At 34.9% G+C, this 21278-nt stretch overlaps 1 protein-coding gene and 1 long non-coding RNA gene across 6 annotated transcripts in view; one reads left to right on the top strand and one right to left on the bottom strand.

The window, feature by feature from the left end:
* The window catches only part of LOC128236694 (uncharacterized), a 48704-nt gene that overhangs the window by 15115 nt on the left and 12311 nt on the right, over positions 1–21278 (top strand). The window contains exons 1-2 of one of the 5 annotated variants that reach the window (XM_052951759.1): positions 13139–13165; positions 13910–14079. The exons of 1 other annotated variant lie outside the window; for it this stretch is intronic. In XM_052951759.1, coding sequence (XP_052807719.1) covers positions 13149–13165; positions 13910–14079 — 187 coding nt within the window. In that variant the 5' untranslated portion in view covers positions 13139–13148. Of the gene's footprint in view, positions 1–13138; positions 13166–13259; positions 13636–13909; positions 14080–19190; positions 20017–21278 lie in introns of those variants that run through there. 3 more of the 5 variants (XM_052951760.1, XM_052951761.1, XM_052951763.1) reach the window with 3 other exon arrangements.
* LOC128236695 (uncharacterized) lies at positions 5489–6831 on the bottom strand. The gene is made up of 4 exons (XR_008261413.1): positions 6719–6831; positions 6290–6429; positions 5973–6093; positions 5489–5554 (listed from the first exon to the last, which is right to left on the bottom strand). It is a non-coding gene; the product is annotated as an uncharacterized LOC128236695 (long non-coding RNA).

The raw sequence follows: 21278 nt of genomic DNA, 5'->3' as shown, positions 1-21278 counted from the left end.
TAGGCCAAAATGGTGGAATGCTCTTCCTAGAGACATAAAACACATTAAAAGTGAACCTACTTATAGAAAGGAACTGAAAACTTACTTGTTTGGACTGTTTTATAATTAAGAGCCTACCAGATTTTATGTGTAAATGACTGTATATAGCCTTGTGTAAAATACCGCATGAACTGTGTGAAGCGCAATCGAATATTGAACAATACTTTTTGCGCTATACAAATGTATTTGTATTTGTATTTGTATTTATAAACGTTAATACACGAATAAATCACGTGATATGGTAATAGCGATACATCATAACGAATCGATATGTCGTTAAGTGGTACTACTATACGTCATAACGATTCGACATAACGTTAAGTCGTCGTAACGAATCGACATGTCGTTAAGTGGTACTACTATAGGTCATAACGATTCGACATAACGTTAAGTCGTCGTAACGAATCGACATGTCGTTAAGTGGTACTACTATACGTCAAAACGATTCGACATAACGTTAAGTCGTCGTAACGAATCGACATGTCATGAAGTGGTACTACTTTACGTCATAACGATTCGACATAACGTTAAGACGTCGTAACGAATCGACATGTCGTTAAGTGGTACTACTATACGTCATAACGAATCGTCATGTCGTTAAGTGAAATTACAATGTGGCATGACGAATTGACATGTCGTTAAGTCGTTCCAGCATTAATCAGCATGTTAAATATTTTCGTCCAGCCAGACTCATTGATGTTGACGTTCCCCAAAATTAGTGAGTACGTGATCTGTTTATTCAGTTTAAACCTGTGGCACTAAATACCACTTCTGGTAATGTTTATAGACTTATCAACCTATTGGTGTTTATCCATGTTTTCCGCTGTTATATGAATAGCCGAACATCTCAAGTTTGCTCGAAAGTAATTTCAGATCCCATACAAAAAAAAACTCGCATGTAACGTTCTAGTGTCAGATATAAAAAAAAGTTCAGTGTTTGCCGCAGTGAAATATTGGATGTTTGGATGATCATGGCTAATGGTTTGTGGCGGTCGTATTTCTGTGGAAACTGCTACAAATACAAACCAGATCACACAAACCACGCCTGGGACGAGAAGTCCGGGTTCTAATAAAAAGTAGACGGAGGTAACATGAAAACATTGTTCTGTCATCAGCAGTGATATATTGGATGTTTTGGTGATTGTGGGAGTAAAGTCGTTGAGGAAAAGCCGAACAAAATATTGTGAAAACTCAACCAATGATACAGTAAAAAGGAATAATACATCATGTATATGATTGTCTGTTAGCCACGGGTTTGACCAAATCCTGTTGAGCAGGTTATGCATTTAGCACAATGGAAACATTATGTCTATGATGATAAAGTACCGGGATTCAATCCATCTGGATGTTCGTCCGTAACATAATGGTGACATAACTGAACCAACCGCGCCAACCTTTGCCAATTTCCTTCTCTTTTCTTCTTTATTTGGAAACTTGTCTCGTTGATTTCTATGCCCTGAGAATTGTATGTGTATTAGTGCTTTTAGTTGGTCGAGATATGTAATACTGTCTTTAATATGATGAAATATTTGGCATTCATTCTGGAAATCACATTTACCATTAAATCGAATACAGTGTAACATTATCAAGGAGTTGTTAGAAAGCAAGAATGTCCTCGAAAACTTAAAGTGACACTCTTATTCAACATCAATGCATACACGTGTATAACCAACATATATTTTGACTGATAAACCTTTAACATCTTACTTAATAATGCATTTATGGAAAATATTAATTACTGATAACAAGATTGTAACCGTGTTTTTAAAAGCTGCAAACATATTAAATGACTGGTGAATGCTAAAAGATTTACTGTGATCTTCTATGATTTCAAATGGTAGAAATACTGTGTTTTATGCACATTTCGTTCAAATTATAATAGGTATCCTTCATAAGAACCATTGTTTTCGACATTTATTCAGCCTTTTTGGAATAATAAAACAAAAGTATTAATAGTGGTAAATCTAATGTGGGAGTAAGAGTGCATCTTTAACAGCTTGTCATAAACAAGCTATGACCTACCGGTCAAGCCACGACATTCAGGGGAGATTTCGATTTTACGACAATGAAGATCATTTGAGGCGGGAATGGAAGCAAAATGCACGTGCAAACATTCGACAGCCGACATTTCTGGAAGGGATTTTGTTGAAAGCACTTCATAGTGATCGTAAGTTATATTTCTGAAGTGAAAAAGCTCAATGCCGTCCTATTAATTACAATACTCTGTGTCTTTGAAGACACATTTATTTTTTACAATCATTGTCACGAGACATACTATGTGGATATTGGAATTAATGAGACTGCATCTGTTTGGTATTAGTACTGTCTCTCATCTTTCAAGAAATCTTGGTTGTCTGCCTGCATCATCCATTTTCTGATCATGTTCAAGTTAATTTCCTTCGTCGCCTCATATTGTTGAAAATCTTCAATCTTCTGGTGCAGGCATTTCTGCGTTTCTTAGTTTTAACTAATTTGTACAGCTGTTTTAAACTATCATAATTTTAGCTCATAGCACAAATTTTAAATTAATAACAGAACACAGAACACAAGTTTATTACCACACATAACATCACATATATATATACATCAATGAAGTAGACCATGATAATCCATGATCATTTCCATTATTTATTTTTGCTTGGCGGTTTATGATTGTTTTTTAACTAGTTAAGATATTTTAAAGTTACAAAAATAGTAGCAAATTTTAATCAAAAGTATTATTACGTACCAGTCCTTTAACAACAATTTAACGGCTGGTACTAAAACATATAATACTCATGTATCATGTAAATAATGAAATTCTTTCTCTGCTCATATGCTTTATACACGAAACTAGAAAGATCCTTTAACAAATCAGTATGATCTGTATTCAACAATTCTATGGTTTCAAACATATTTGGATAAGTACTATAATATCTTGGAATATATTTCCGATCTAACAGATTCGCGTTCAAGTGGCTGGAATTGCGCTGGCTTGCCAAAAGCTTAGACGGAAGGGTATTTAAGACATAGTTAATGGCAATATTGCTCTAAATAAAATTGTGAAGAGTTAACGGATAAAGCTGGGGTTTTTTCTTTCGATCAAAATAACAATTGAACACTTGAATGATCGAAGGGCGTTACTTCTGGTGTGTATGAATGTAGAAAATAGTTCTCATTTCAGAGCAACTATAAAATGAAATTGCGAAAATGTTATACAAAGGGAAGTTGTTACACGTACGCCAGCAAATCATTAAAGTGATAGAAAGTGTATACATGTTTGCTTATAACGTTTGATGTCATTTCCGGTATGCAGCTTGAAATACCTGTTAGAATTTTAAAACTTACTAAAAAGAACAGTGGTGAAATTACGAACTGGTTCCATTTCCCTTCGGTCAATATTTAAAAATATCATCCTTATGTAATACTTAGACGATATGAAGTCGTAATGATTTAGAATGGACGGAGTCAGCGTCATCTTTCATTCGGAATTCCTCGGCAATTTTACATCGGAAATATGCCGATACATCAATAGAATTAGTTCGTTAAATTTTAAATAATAATATTAATATGTTGTGGTGTTTTAACGTGATTTTATTATATCTCAGTTTAAATTGTTTGACAGTGAAGTTTGTAATTGCAAACATGATTAAGATTCCCCACACTGTAAATCCAAGTGTTAAGTTTTAGAACATGATTTGAACACCCAAATGCAACAGATATTGAACGCGTCTTTCCGTTCAAAGAGTGTTCTAAACCTTAACACTACTGTTCAATAATTGAACATCATGTTCAATATTTAACACTCCCAGTGTTAAAAATTGAACACCTCAAATGTTCTATAAATTAACACCGGACGCGTTCAAATTGCATGCAACAGATATTGAACACTTAGAACACGTTCAAAGGCAAAGTGTTCAGCTTTGGAACACATAATGTGTTCAAAATTGAAGTTTTCGTAATCTTGACCAAATTGGAAGTGTTCAAATCAGAACACTAGTGTTCAAATACATTTAACACCAGTGTTCAGATGGCATGGTTATAAAAGATTGAAATAAATCATATAACATAAAAACAATTTTATTGAAAGGGATTGTTATAACAGACACAAACAAACCCTAAATGATATTTCTGAAATCATCACTCAACAAACGAAAATCCACATAAATGGCAGAAAAATAATACTCATACAATACTTTATTATTATTCACGCAGCTTGTTTTAATACATTTTACAATAAAATTGACAATTTCACTGTACATGCAACATACAGTGATACTGAAATGTTTCATTTATTAGTTAAAGAACAACAGGTTAAGCAGTCTATAATAAAGATCCAAAAAGTATATATTCTATAATATAGTATATACACTGTATTTCAAAAATATATGACAATACATGACCAAATCTGCATATCCTTAGAATCAAATTTTTAGTATCACTATGGCATTAAAAACATAATGTGAAACATTTTGTAAGATAAATGTCAACTCAAAACCAAACAGTAACAAATTATTGTTCATTTGATGCCTCAAAAATCGGTATGAACAGTTTCGAGTGATACAATTATTTCTCTGAAATGGACTAAGTAACATTCATTTGAAACACTATGCACCACAGTCCATTTTGACGACTTATGGTCGATACACAGTTCGTTGTTGACATACGAATATTGCCTTGATTTCAAATTCAAAGTTTAATAAGGCTCATGCAAATTCACATGTTTTTAAAAGATTCATGGTGAATAATTAAATGGAGATTGGGGAAAGACATTCTTTTTGCATTTGGAATATAACCTAAAACAGCTATACAAATAACCATGAATATATAGAGAGCAATCATATAGAGGATAATTGTTTGTTTCAGTGTACGATCATAATATATTTCACCTAGTGAGCACCAAAAGTTATATTTTACGAGTGGCTTAGCGACGAGTGGTCTATTCACTTTTGGTGTCCCAGCCCTGTGCATGCTGACACGTTTGTTTAGGTTTGTAGAATGGGCTAAACTTTTAAAACCTTCAGTTTGAATTATCTCAAATTGATATTTGCACTATTTTCAACATTGCCATATTGTTTATTTCACTAACTTATGTCTGTAAACCACCTGAAAGCATATAATAAATATATTCAGGGTTATTTTTATTGCTGTTATTAGATTATATATCGTTTATCAAAGTATTAGATGGCTTAGCATGTGTCCTGTCCTGGGCCTTGATTTTATCGAGGAGTGGTCTGATTTTCTTGCAAAAGAACTTAAATGTTTTAGATGTTTCTCTCAGAAAAAGTTCATTAACAATGAACTGTTGAAGGAAGCCCAGGAACATGGCAATAGGTCTTGGGTAATCAATGTCAAAAACATAGTTTACAGCCAAAAGCTGTATAATATAAACCATATAGCAATCTCTATAACATTTTATGGTTACATCGTCTCTTGTGATGTAAGCACAGTTGACATCTCCTTTTAGGATCGTTAATGTAGGGGCTGTGCCGGTTTTCGATTTCTGCAAGACATCTATTTCTGTGTTCGCTTCACACTATAAAAAATGAGGAACACTGCATATCAATTTAACGAGTGTGTTTCAAAATAATCATTCAACCATAGTTGACAGCAAATTCTAGTGATCAAATTATTGCTGTTCATTCTTAAAACAGCAACAAATGCCACCAGTTATTCCAACTTGGTTTCTGCCAATGCTATAAATATATATATAAAAAACATGTTGATGTATAATATGGTCAAAATTAAGACTCATTTCCTTAATTTAAGCTGTAATGTACTGAAAATTGCCATAATTACCAGGGGTTTCAAATGACTCAGCGGGTCTATTGTTGTAGGACTACCTGGATACTTTCTTACAGTCCCTTCTTCATATCATATGACAGGGTGTTCAAGTCCCCGCCTACTTTTACTACTTTTACTGTATGTATTAACTGTATGCATAAAAGGATTACCTCGCACACTTGAATTGTGGGTTGATGGCGTTTTGTGCCCTGTTTCCCCCCGGTCAAACTTCGTCTCGCTTTCAATTAGCTGCAGGGATCCAAGGACAATACTCCAGATCTCATTTCGTTTCTGGAATGATGGAAGTTGAAATAATTTCTTTATCAATAAAAACATGCATTTATTTCCTTACCAGCCCTAATATGTTTTGCAGAGACATGTGTATTAACGATGTAATAAGTCAACACTTTTGTCATTTAACCATTGAATACATTGTGAACAGACAAGAATGAGAGAATGTCCTATATATTTAATAGTTCTTTTTTACCTTTCCATCATCATCAGCATTCAATGCATCTGGCCCCAAAACCGTATCCATTAGCCTTTGAGTAGCCCGCACCAAAATTCTGTGTTTCCTACAATGTCTGCAAATTCTCCCCCAAACATCTTCTTGAACTCATACAGCACCTTAAAAAGAACTTATGTTTGAAAAGGTGTACAAAACATTTTGACGAATACTTTGATCATGAACTTTTAAACTGCTATACGAATATTTTGCATGTTGTCTATTGTAATTTGAGAGCAGTAATTCATTTCAATACTGAAAGCTCTTTATGTGTTATGGCACTAGCATTTTCACAACCAAGCAGATAAAAAGGCAAGGATGTTATAATAGACTCCCTGATGTTTTCTTTTTTTAAATAAGTAATATAGCAATCACACTAACGATCTTGCCCAGCAGATCAGAACTACTTACATATTTTCCTTCTCCAAAACAAGGCACCGACTCAATGACACTCTTAAGGATGGTCGTATTTGTTTTCAACAGCTCACATCTGTATCTTCTAGTTTCATCTAGAGCAAGCAACTGAAAAACCAGGGTCATCCTTGTGATAATGTATTGTTATGATTTTGAAATGGCAGAAATGTATCAGCAATAAGACAACACATGTTTACATGTAATTCCAGACGTTATATCATCGTTCATTTTCAGTAAAACGATCGAAGTGATTAATTTTATACTTTTCAATTGTATATGCAATGCAATGAGTTTTCGCGAGGAAATAAAATCAGAATAAACATTGGATTAACTGGTGATTAAATTGCGGCATGTGCAATACAAATGGCACTGTTAATACATGAGTATAAAGGGGTGCGTTTTAACCATGCATGCAGTATCTGTTTGTTTGAAAAGTATGATTAAAAGTAAAAAATATGGTCTACAATTACCTTTCTTCTATTCCAATCTAACACGCTCTGTTACCCAGAATTCCATGAACCGGTTGCGCTATTTTTAGCTTTGGCTTTCATTGTGATAACGGCTGGTGTGTTCAAGATTGGACGCGATTTGAACGCTGGTGTTCAAAAGTTTTAATTCAGTAAAAAGTTCGTTCAAATTACTCATTTTCAAGATCGTTTGTAAAATATGATATATTTAAATATAATTTACATCCACTTTAAAATCACCTGAACACATTTTAAAGGCAATCTTTATGTCAAGAATTTTTTGTACACTTGAAGCGTTAAGAATTTGAATACCAAAGTGAACACCCGATACAAATTAATCAAATGTTTACACTTATTTGAACACGTGTGTGTTAAGACTTGAACACTTGTAGGTTAAAATGTCTAAAATTGAACGCGTCCGGACGCGTATACCGTCCGGTTAATTTGCAGTGCAGAGTAAAGTCATTATGTTTAACTGATAAATTGAAATTACTACACGATCAACTTGCAGTGAAGTTAAATGCAAACAGTTCTGACATTGTTAACCGAGGTTATTTTCGATGTAAAATGGCCAAGGAGTTCTGAATGGTCGTCTAACTGCCTCATTGGCTGACACATTGTCAACGCAAAATCTGACGCAGGGACTTTGTATCGGATGAGTGGCAGCAGCCGGACCTTAATATACCCGCGGAAGGTAAACATTTATTGATTAAGTCTAGAACTTAATAATCGGATTGCCAATCTCCAATTTCATTGGATGAAAATGTAGGTTGTATTCTAAATAATCTTTAAAATTTGTATGATTTGACCATGTTTTAAATACAACATGACCAAAAAGTGAACTTGAGCTGACCTAGATTTCGTAAAGATAACCATTCTAGAATATTTCATGACGACGAGACCCAATTATAACATTGGATTCGTCATTCGGAGCTCCTCGGCCATTTTTATCGAAAACAACCTCGGATGTATATGGACGGTTTACATATTCAGAAATCGGTATGTTTAAGTCCGCTGCAAGTAGATAGCGTAGTAATTTAATTTAGCAGTTAAACTTAATGACCTAACTCTTGGGAGTCTTATTTATGCTTGCAATAAAACACTTCATTGGCAATCAATATTGAAACTAACATCAACAAATACAAACTAAAATACTACATTTAATTAATGATATTATTAAAAAAAATACGAACTTCTTCTACTGATGTACCGGCATACATCCGAGGTTGTTTTCGATAAAAATGGCCGAGGAGTTCCGAATGTGGATTCGTATGCTTACTAATAAAAATTAAAAAAAATGATTTGACCTTGTATCTTGATTTTTTACCCCACATGAACCATATTATGACTTAACCAGTATTTTTACGATCTGGCCGGTTTTTTTCAACCACTAAATTGGAAAGATTTTATGTGCCCGTCGGAAGCGTATCAATCAATACATTGTGGAAGAGAGCTCTTCTAAATAACAGAAACATTGATTCAATGGCACTCTCCAGGACAGTAAATTCATTTTGACACTAAAGATAATGAGAATTAACACTAAAAATAATTTCCCTGAATACCATTCCGTAACCTGCTGTAGACAACACCAAAATCAACAATGTTATTATTTTGGAAGTCTCCAAGAAGCTCTTGGGAAACCGATTTACATAAACAGCATTATCTAGTGTGAGCAAAGTATGTCCGAATAAGGAAAACAAACAAAAATGCTTGACAGAAAATGGAACTTACAGACGTGGTCGACTGGACGAGGAAAACTGAGATAAAACCCTCTTTATAATTAAGAAACTTCCATCCGTTTGTCACCCAGATTTACAGGATGTTTTACCACTTGACAGCAATAACAGTGTGTGTATACCACGTGATCAATTGCGTCATAAATGCTACGTCAGAAAGCAATATTTTGCTTCGATTGAAGACTTAAAACAATGATAACTGACATTTTCTTTACCATTTTAAATGAAACATAGCGCAGTCTATGCCACTTACGGAGCCCCGCCTTCGGTCTTTTACCAAAGTTTGATTGAGGGTTTAGTTTCTTATAACACTTCGACAAACCTTTTCACGATTCGGCCGTCTGACGGAGCACTTTCAAAACATTGTTTTGGAAACAGGTTTGTCGAAGTATTTGATGAAACTAATCACCTTATCAAAACTCCGGTTATAAAACATAGGTGGGGCTCTTTTTACGGCATAGGCTGCCCGTTGTTTCATTTAAAATGGTGTAGTAAAAGAAAAGTTATATTTAATTTAAGTCTTTATTCTAAGCAAAATATTGCCTTCCGACGTAGCATATGTGACGTAATTAAACAGGTGGTATACAGGAGACAACTTTCGTAGGTTAAAATATGGTCGCGCGGTTTAAAGCGTCAACACACATGAGATAACTTTCCTTGGCTAAAACATGGTTATGCGGTGTAAAGCACTGCCACACATGATACAACTTTCCGTGGCTAAAACATGGTCGCGCTCTATAAAGCACTGCCACACATGATACAACTTTCCGTGGCTAAAACATGGTCGCGCTCTATAAAGCACTGCCACACATGATACAACTTTCCGTGGCTAAAACATGGTTATGCGGTGTAAAGCACCAACACACAGGAGACAACTTTCCTTGGCTACGAATTACATGTATTGTTTCTTATAAATTCTAGGTCAAGTTCGATTATAGGTTGTTTGAAAATTGGAGTATTTGTTCTGATCAAAAGTTTCGTTCATGGTTGTCGCGTGTTAGACATCAATTTTGTCTTTAAACGTTTCATATAGTATTGTCTGGGATGCTCGAAATCAATTCCATATAGCTTTACTTCGACAATTTCACGCAAGAAAGATTTAGTCAAGGGATGATATTTCATGGCGTCTATAACATCTAATCAATAAAATATGCATTATACGGGTTATTTAATAGAATTCTAACCCTCTTATCTGTAATAAATGATTTACAGCCATGGTTACCAGCATGTTGGTTTAAGTTTTTATTAATTTTTAAGCCTTTTCAAGTGCTGTTTTCCAACATGGTAATTATTCACAATTGCAAACAGGTACATGCAGTCTAGTATACCAATTAAATTAAACACATGTGTTCGCAGGTATATACAGCTTCTTCGTCGACCCTTGGATTCGAAAGTCGACCCAGTGTACTTATTTTTGTATTTTTGTACGCATTGTAAAAGAGCAAGATAAAACTAATATTATTCTGAGAGTGACTGAACGTAATATGAATATATCATTGCATTGTGAATGTAATTCAAATAATACTTCAAAGGAGGAAATAAAGATTTATCTATTATCTATCTATCTAATAGTATCTATTGAAAAGGGGTAAAACGCCTATGCGCAATCCTGACAAGGGTTTGCAAAGCGAACTTGAAATACGTATGTAAAAGTACCTCTATCAACCAAAAGACAAACATTACGCGATGTGAATCATTAAAATAACATAAAATGTTCACATTGCATCCCCATTTCTTACTATGATTCTGAACAAGAGCATGTATACTGATTTTTTTACAAAGCACTTTTAATTTGCAAAGTCGCCATTTTATTCGTCGGCAGTCATCAGCCAATCAAATTTGTTCGATGTGCTCAGAAATCAAAATGGCCGAAAACTACTACTTACTATGATTCTGGAACAAATCTTGGTGGCTGAATATCGCGAACTTTTGTGGTGAATTTCATTCATAAACAATGTGCAAAATGGTTTGAGTAATTTAAACGGATGTATCTTCACTTAACTGGATATTTATATGCGTACAGCATTGCACAAAACATGACAAATGATGGGAAGGTAAATTCTTATTTTGGATTTTTGCGAACGCGTGTGCAAATGCATTAGTCGATTTATTTTGATAGATAACTCAATACAGTGTTGATTTTGCTTATTCAACAGTCATTATGTTTTATATTAGTCATTTTATGAATAATAAAAACTTTAACTGTTTTACATTGTTTATTTTATTTTGTTTGAGGTATGCAAAATGTGTCTTCAGCCCATTGTCAATTTAAAATATAAAGGGTAAAAAGGTAGAGAGAACCCCCGTGTGCACTCTCACAGATTGAACGTTTTGACAACTTTTTTATTTTTTGTCTTGGAGCGAGCCAATTTTTGCGAAAATCCATGGAAACCAGTTTAAGATTGCTGACAAAAAAATTAGATCGCAGATTGTTATATTTAAGCTCAAAGATTGATGTTGTATGCATTTTTCTTCAACCGTTAGTAACGGTTTAAGCCATAAAACATTAATTTTCGAACGGAAATATGAAAATCTACGATCTGATTTTTCTATCAGCAATCTTATATCATTGCCAGGTTTGCAGATATTTACAAGATAGAAAAAGTTGTAAAAATGGTATATCTGTGAGGGTGCAGCTTTAACGCAAGATCCGGACAATATCCTCAATATTTCCTCAGTTGGAACAATACCGTAGCCCTGGGTGACAGATAATACCACGGGAAAACTTCGGGCGACAGAAACGTAGTCGGCTATTTAAATTTCTTCCAAAAACTAATTACTTGACAACTTTTACTTGCAAATTATAATTACCTAAATTGCTTCTAATAAATTGCATTGCCAACATTTTCTTAACAATGAGGGTAAACAATGAGGGTAGCATTGTTGTCCTACTTCAGTAACAGAACATCAAACAGAATGAGCTCTTTTTTGTTCCGATAGAGATGTAGGTAGCCGCAATATTTTACTGTGTACAGTCTTCTATTAAAAAACACAATTCATACTTATTGGGTACGTGTCCCTTTATTATTGGTGCCAATTAACCGGTTTCAACGAGCAGTACAAGTCATGGGCCTTACATTTTTTTCAAAGACAAATGGTTACAAATGGCATTTGATAACTGTAAGGAAACTTAATGTATGAAGCAAGTACATATCAGGCGCGTAGCTGCCTATACATGATTCTGACAATTTTTAAAACAAAAACCAGCCAATGTTGCATTTTGCCTACTTAACTACATGATCCTAAAACTGTCCATTAAATAAAGCACCACAGAACGTCCAAAATTCACCAGATTGCACCATGTTTTTCAAAATTTTCCGAGGTGGCATGCCCCCGAATCCCCCTAGCACAATTATGAATCCACATGAATAGAGGGCTAGCTACGCCCCTGCAAATATCAACACAATTTAACTTGAAGTCTCAATTCAGATGTTGTCATATCCTATTAGACGTGTATCTATAGATCTCTGTATTAATGTACTAATATTTTTCCTCCAATTTATTACATGAATTTGCAAATTTGCATACCATTATACGAAGACTAGTTGCCACATCAGCTGTGTTATTGCTTTAAACTGGCCAGTTTTTACGCTTGTATTTCAAATGCACAGTCATAAGAAAAATTGGATGTCATATAAATGAGAAACTGAATAAAAGATATAAATATAAATATAAATATAAATAAATATTAACAAAATATAAAGAGTAAGACATCTCAAGCCACGACGTTGTCATTCAGCATGTATACTAGAGACACAGTGTAGCGTGTTTTACAGGGACTTTAAATGGGGTTCTCACACGGGTCAGCACGGGTCACAACCGAGTAAGTGACGCTAATTTCTAACTAACCTTTTTGACAAATAATGTATGAAATATTTCTTAGCCTATAAAAGACTAATTTCGGCCAACTATTGCATCATTAAATACAAGCAAATCTAAAATATTTCACACTAGTAAAAGCTGAAAATAATTATAGGCTAAGTTATTTTCATATCTTCTCTTTCAAATAAGTTGTTTAGAAATTAACATCACTTGTTTGTTTTCATCGAGTGTGACCCGTGGTGACCCATGTGAGAACCCCTTCGAAGTCACGTGATTCCCCCACCTGTTATTACAACTGTTCAAGAATTACCATGAGAACAAAATGAACAATTTCACAATTAATTGTTTTCGTCAAGAAAGGTTCATCATTGTTATCGACGTCCTCCCACAAACTGTAACGGCATGTGGCTTGCATTTAGGTTAGACCTGTGGCACTTAATAACACTTCGGATAATGTTTACAATCATCAACCTATTGATGTTTATCTATGTTATTCCGCTGTTAGATGAATAGCCGAATATCTGAATATTGAATCTTCCCCGGAGAATTGAGAGTAATTTTAGATCACATACAAATCTCGCCTGCGACAAGAATTCCGAGTTCTGGTGAAAATCGAGGGTCGACATAAAACCAGCGTTCTGTCGTTGGCAGTGGAATATTAGATGTTTAGTTGTTTGTGGTTAATCGTTAGTTTGTGAGGTTAATATTTCTGATAAAATACAGCGTGAAAGTGCAACAGATATCATGAATTTGGAGCTTTCTACGAATTAGTTCGTAGATGTTGTAGCGAATTATTCCGACAAGATAATTTTTATGTGTATGGTTTAGAAAGACCCGGATTATAAATAAGTGGATGTTCTGCTACAGGATCATGGTGACATAGCTAATTGTAAAGACGTCATCATATAATATTTTCTTCGTAGTCCGCATGCTTGTTGATTTATTTTTATGCGCTATTTTTGATCCAGTATTTTCATAAGATTAAAGTTTATCCTGTTGAGCGAATTGAGTTGAGTTGAATTTCTTAGTTGGTCGAGATATGTAAGACGTTCTTTGTTTTCATCAGAAGTTTGCATAAATTCCGTATAGCACATAAGGATGAAGTTAAAATGATACATACTAAAAGGATAAGTTTAAAAACATTCTTGTAAATTTGACGACAGCTCGCCACCAAAGGCCATGTCTTTCCGGTCAAGCTACGAAATTCAGGGGAGATTTCGATTCTACGACAATGAAGACCATTTGAGGCGGGAATGGAAGCAACATGCACGTGCAAACATTCGACAGCCGACATTTCTGGAAGGGATTTTGTTGAAAGCTATTCATGGTGATCGTAAGTTAATTACTTACATAGTTTCATTTATATTATTCATGCACAATGCACACGTTTGTTTCCATGAAGAAAACACACTTTCGTAACATAATGTCATATAGATGCTTCCCGGAGTTATTAAAGGAATGCATCTCTTTGGTATTCTTGCAGTGTCTTCTACCTGTCAGAAAGTATTTTACGACTTCGTTCGCTAGTTCAACGCATCATGAGAGATAGTATTTGCCCATCAGAAATGGTATACAAGTGCAATCTATGAGACACATTCTCTTAATTACTTCATACATTATTCGTCAATAACTCATGTTATTATTATATCATGCACGTGGGTGTTGGCTCGATAGAGAATATAGTTTTAACTTTATTTTACTTATAATTACCAGGGGCGGTATTCATAAAACTTCTTAAGTAATTTCCTCAATAAGTCACTTTCCTAATTTTACTATCTCTTTAGTCATATGAAAAAAATAACTCCCAAATGCATTATTTCTATTGTCCATATTGCATAAAACCTGCTTTAATGTAAAAAAAACACTCCTACATTTCTTTTCTTTTGATTTTGAAAATTTAAGACATCGACTTAAGTTAGGAAATGACTTAAAAAGTTTTATGAATACCGCCCCAGCATGTTTAGCTCATTACAACGGTGCGACACTATGTAAGACATTGTGAAGTTAAACCTGTATTTTTTTCAGTTTCGTGCTTCTTCAGATATTTGTCTGCAAGTTATTATTCTATACTTTTATAATTGACAAATGTTGTCTTTGAAGTGTTTCGTTGTATCTTGTTTGTGAAGTTATTATATTGATTTGATGCTTTATTTTCTTCAAGGATAATTCTCATGTCAATAACACTTATTTCTGAAAGGCAGACGTCTTAAAGCTGCACTCTCACAGATTTACAATAATGCCATTTTTTTTCTCCGAATCAGCTGATATTTTTTCAACGACTTCAAATCAGTCAGTCAAGACAACACACACTAGAACAGATTCCAATTGTTCGAATTACGGCAAAAAAACCAATGTTCTTAATGCGTAAGTAACGCTTTTAGCCATAAAACATCAATCTTCGACCATACATATGAAAAACTGCGATATAAATTTTACTGGGCCTTCTTATACCACTAGCTTTTATACATTATGGCAAATATTGGCTCATTCCAAGACAAAAGAATCACATATTGTCAAAACGGTCAATCTGTGAGAGTGCAGCTAGAACAATCATCATTAGTTCTCTTTACCGTATGACCTGGCTGTCAAGGTGCCATCAAATAGGACTTAAAGGCATAGTTAAGGAATGTTTGGCATGACAATCCCCTGCTGTGTATCTCCTGCTAATTGAACTGGTGTCACAGTAGGGGCAAATTTCCTGTGTATTTGTTTATTGGCTCAGGGCCATTTAGGGTCCATTTCTATAATAAAACCTCGAAAACTGCCCAGCAGGATACTCAGATCGGAGACCTGATAAGACAAATAGGCAATTAGATTAGGATCAATACACAAAGGTTGTGTACTTTTCACCGATTTGGGGGTTGGGGTCACTTATAGAAGGCTTAAACTAGGCCTTTAAGAAGGTCTGTCAATTTTGGTACTCGTTGTATCCATGTGTGTGAATATTGAAACAGTTTCATGAAGTTCCAGATATATTGCCATGGTTACAGATACTGAATGGTGACCCTTTAACCTTTTGGTGGCCCTTTTCAATTAAGGATTTTAGTCGTAACGTCAATCATCTGAAATCTATAAACGTCACAAATGGCAATACATTGACTTTATTTTTATTTGCCGAACTTTGTGTTAAAATTATAAAACTATAACACTCAGATGATTCCAATTAACGACCAAAATTGCCTGCAATTTTTATCATCACGAAAATACTTGAGTCCGACCACAATCTCAATCTCATTATCCACATGACATTGAATTTTTTTTTTTTAAACGTGTTTTTACTCTTTTTAAAAGTGCATTCTCTCATAGACATAGTGAAAAAAAATAGGTTCATATAAATATAAAACAACCACACATTTTCTACAGCAAATAATTACTCCTACAATTCATCGCTTGTTTGTTTTTATCAATTACTCAAGATTTTTATTTGGCTAAAGAAATTATTTTCTGTGTAATATTGACAATAGGTCAACGCTTTCTATGAAAAAAATAATACAATTATTGAATGTTGCTGTGTTTTTACGCGGTAAAATGAGTTGAGAGTTGTGGTGTTTAACAGCACCACTAGAAACTGGTAGGAAATGCCGCCGTAGATAAATCATATTTCTAACAAAGATATTTTCTTAAAGATGCACTCTTACTTCCAAATAAGATTAACCCCAATTCATAATATTGTTTTAATATACCAAAAAGGATGAATACATGTCGAAAACAATGATTTTTATTAAGGACACCGAGTTTAATTTCAAAGAAAGATGCAGGAAACACGGTAGTTCTACCTTTATATGGGACGATAGTAAATCTCAGTAATTTTTTTAGCACTCACCAGTCATTTCATATTTTTGCGTTTTCAACCATTAAATACACGGCTTCAGTCTTGTTATCAGTAATAAATATTTTCCATAAATGCATTATTTAAAAGGTAGTTTAAGGTTTATCACTCAAAATTTATGTTAGTTATACATGTGTATGAATTGATTTTGAATAAGAGTGTCACTTTAAACGTTACCAAATGACAGTTGTGGAATGTGCGTATTCTGTTTCAGACATCATTTCCACCGTAGAAAGCACTAACGACGTGAAGTCTTATTGTCCGCTTTCCTTTCCCTTTGCTTGGAATAATGCACTGATAATGGTCTGAAAAATAGCAAGTTCAGATGAAACCAGTTATAGTTTTCTGTCTTCTCTTTACGCAGAATGCCTTAGGGAGTAGAAATACGAGACAGATAATATACATCTAACCAAACGTCTTAAGATGGGAAAGGATATATTAAGCGTTTCAAGTATTCCATCTTGATTATAATGCGGACAGCATTTCAAATTCCTCAAACTTCACATAAAGGTTTGACACAGGCTAAAAGTATAGACTGGCGATGAGGTTTATTCAACAAAATATGTACAATTTCATCATGTTTTGTGAAAATCAGACAAACCTACGACACAACTGTATAAAGTGGATGAGCACACACTGTAAATATTTGTTTATTTACCAAAATAGGATCAAGTATACATTTTAAGGGTTTTAGCTAAACAGTCATGGAAGGGTGCTGCGCCGTGATAATCTTTGGTAGCGGCCTTCTGCCCTTTAGCTAAACAGTCATGGAAGGGTGCTGCGCCGTGATAATCTTTGGTAGCGCCCTTCTGCCCACATGGGTTTCCTTCTGTATTCATAGAATTAAATGTTTAAGATAATAAAAACAATCTTTTGTTTTGACTGAAGCTTAAATTATTGTTTTTAATGCATACAAATAAGACATATTTTGCAGTTGAAACCTACTATAACTTCAATTAAGCACAAATCCTAATCCTACTTTTTTATATTTTTACTGAAATTCATAATGGCAATGCCAGACACAAAACGCCTTTTTCGCCCTTACCACCCCCTGTCCTTTTTCTGCAGCACCATGTCCCTTTTCTGCAGCACCATGTCCCTTTTCTGCAGCACCATGTCCCTTTTCTGCAGCACCATGTCCCTTTTCTGCAGCACCATGTCCCTTTTTCTGCAGCACCATGTCTCTTTTTAAAACTTGGCTAAAACCATACATTATTAATACTTGTGTGACAAATATGTCTGGAGCAGTAGAGCCAGATGCTGCGATATTGTTGACCTTCATTAATAATGTAAGGAAAATTACATAGACACGCCGAGCTGTCGAGAAGGTGTTGGGATGTTTTCACTAGCACCAGGATTAAAAGCCCAGGTACAGCAGATAGTCAACACGTGTCGAAACAAGCCACACACAAATATTAAGTGACACACAAATATTTATTTTGTGGATAACACAAGGAGAAAAGATATGTGAACAAGAGTGTTGTCAAGTACGACGAGTGGAACCACTCTGACAAATATAGTCAAACCCCACCAAACATTTGCCTTGCAAATTTGTGTCTTACCCCTAGTTCGCTCAACCTTTGTAGCTGTTTTGTGATACATTTATATGTTAACAAATTCATTTGTACACGTGGACAATGATGTTTCATTCGTAAAATAATATCAGTGAATGTCCAATTGAATGTAAAGATATACTAACTACAAGTCCGACTTATTTCGTATGGAAATGGCACGCCCTTGTCGTTTAAGGCTAGATCTTATATAGCCAGCGGAAGACGAATTATCTGAAATGGAAGCAATTACGCAGGTTAGAATGACAGATGATGGGCAGGGAATAGTTGCTCGCCTCTTTAAGAAACTTCAGAGAATTTCTCAAAAGAATTAATCGTAACATATATCAGCTTTTTATGATTTGTAACAAACATTTGTATAACAAATCAGGTAGCGTTCGTTATCATTTTGTTTATTTTTGTTTTTTGTGTGTAACACTTGTGGTGTTGAGACAAATGAGAAACAAAACCTGATTTTGCAGATTTGCTGTTTTATGGACTAAACGTGCATAACATAAACAAATTATTGCATGTTTGTCTATTGGGGCTAGAGTAAAGAATCGTGTCCGACAAATTGATAAAAACAACACTAGCTTCGTAAACACCATCATATGGTCGCTTTAGAATGTTGTCATACCTAATATTCTCTCTCGTTATAATTTATATATTTATTTAAATTTACTCATACGCGCAGGGTAAAGAAGGTAGAAGCTCTCTATGTGCTTATCAAATAGATGTATTTGATATATTGCTCTCCCACAGCCAAGTTGTGACCACTGTGCACAAGGGTGAATTAAAGTTTTCATCTGGAATTGAACGTATTATACGCAAGTTGAAATAAGCAATATTGTATCAAACAAAAAGAAAAATAAGTTTCTTCAAGATACAGTAGATACTTTACATGTGATTCCGACAAGCAATATATGTCATCGTGTATCGTAACAACGGCTCCAGTACCAACCAGTTATGTTGCATGTAATTGAACATTAGCGCAGTATTTAATGTGTTCGTCACATACAATCAACGCTACAGCATTATTGGTATTGATGTTCTCCATGAAGTACTTGGAACGTGTGGCTTTCAATTCTCATGTTTAAACTGTGGCTCTTTATAAAACTTGGGATTATGTGTACAAAGTCATCAGCATATTGATGTGTGTCTATCTTACTCCGCTCCAAATGAATAGTCGAATATCAGAATATCTCGTGTGACAAACAGTATCAAATTCCGGTGGCAAATGAGGGATGGAATAGTACAGTGTTCGTTCTTTGCAGCGGAATATGGCATGTTTCGGGGATTGTTGATTTGTCGTAATGGTTTCTTCAGGTTATTATATTGCTGAATACTGAAGTTGTAATGTACCTTTGTGAAAATGCATCATAAATACATATGAAATAGGATACTATACCATTAATTCCGGTTTAGATACAAATTCGTTTATATCTAGAGGGCTGACATGTGCGTGATAGAAACCCGGATTGTCATCTATAAAGCAGCTTAATGGTGACACCAACGAACAATAATAACGTTTCCTGGAATATTCCTCTTTCTGTGTAATTCGGATATGTGTTGATTTCCACGCTTTGTTCTTGAACCAGTTATTTTCTCTACAATTATTGTTCTTTGATTTGATAAAATATTTGGCATTCATTTTGAAAACCAGATTACTCTTGAAATCGTAATATCGCTGAGTGTGTTGTTTTTAGGAAATTGACGGCAGCTTGCCATAAAAAAGCCATGACTTACCGTTCAAGTTACAACATTCAGGGCAGATTTCGATTTTACGCCGATGAAGATCATTTGAGCCGACAATGGAGGCTTCATGCACTTGCAAACATCCGACAGCCGACATTTCTGGAAGGTTTCTTATTGAAAGCACTTCATAGTGATCGTAAGTTATTACTCTGCGTCTAAAGTTTATTGAATATTAGTTTATTTCCTCGCTCTCTTTATCTAGGTTCATGAGTACACTTTTTGTACCAAGAATTATTACAAGATGAACGATGTCTGGAGTTATAAATGGAACTGCATTTCTTTGGTATGTTATTACATCTTCCAACTCTCAGAACATATCCATGTCGACATGCTTTGTCGTCATTTTTCTTCGTGCTCATATAAGTTTTCGTATTCGCCTGATTCTCTTGTTCGAAACATCTTTACCCTTGACTCTTCCTACTTTTTCTTAAATTTGACAACTTGGGTACAATGTTCAATTTATAAAATAGTTCGATCGATTTTTAAAAATCATACATATCAACTTGAGAAAATGACAACATTATGAACCAAGTTATGAGGTAAAGATGGAAAACAATGATGTTTTTACAGTTTTCTACGGATTGTTTGGTTCGACCCGTCTTCACCTATATTGGAACTTAACATTGTTTTTTATTACATTATAATCATTCTGAGAAATGTTTGAATTGATCAAATATTCGTATCAGCTGACGTGATTTGTGACCTAAAACATTTGATATCTTCAGCTTTACTTTATCTTACGTATGTACTTTAGAGGCATCACCATTTGTTTTAAATGCTGACTTGGTAGTAACCATCACTGTAGCTGCTTAGACAAACGACTCACGGACACGAGCTGGTAATAACTGTAGCTGCTTAGACAGACGACACACGGACACGAGCTGGTAATAACTGTAGCTGCTTAGACAGGCGACACACGGACACGAGCTGGTAATAACTGTAGCTGCTTAGACAAACGACTCACGGACACGAACTTGTAATAACTGTAGCTGCTTAGACAGACGACACACGGACACGAGCTGGTAATAACTGTAGCTGCTTAGACAGACGACTCACGGACAAAGGCTGGTAATAACTGTAGCTGCTTAGACAGACGACACACGGACACAAGCTGGTAATAACTGTAGCTGCTTAGACAGACGACTCACGGACACAGGCTGGAAATAACTGTAGCTGCTTAGACAGACGACACACGGACACAAGCTGGTAATAACTGTAGCTGCTTAGACAGACGACACACGGACACAAGCTGGTAATAACTGTAGCTGCTTAGACAGACGACACCCGGACACAGGCTGGAAATAACTGTAGCTGCTTAGACAGACGACACACGGACACAAGCTGGTAATAACTGTAGCTGCTTAGACAGACGACACACGGACACGAGCTGGTAATAAC

This window comes from Mya arenaria, chromosome 6, assembly GCF_026914265.1.
Source record: "Mya arenaria isolate MELC-2E11 chromosome 6, ASM2691426v1".
In the NCBI taxonomy this organism is placed as follows: domain Eukaryota; kingdom Metazoa; phylum Mollusca; class Bivalvia; order Myida; family Myidae; genus Mya; species Mya arenaria.
The sequence above is the reverse complement of the archived record's forward strand: the minus strand, read 5'-3'. Positions and strand labels throughout refer to the sequence as shown.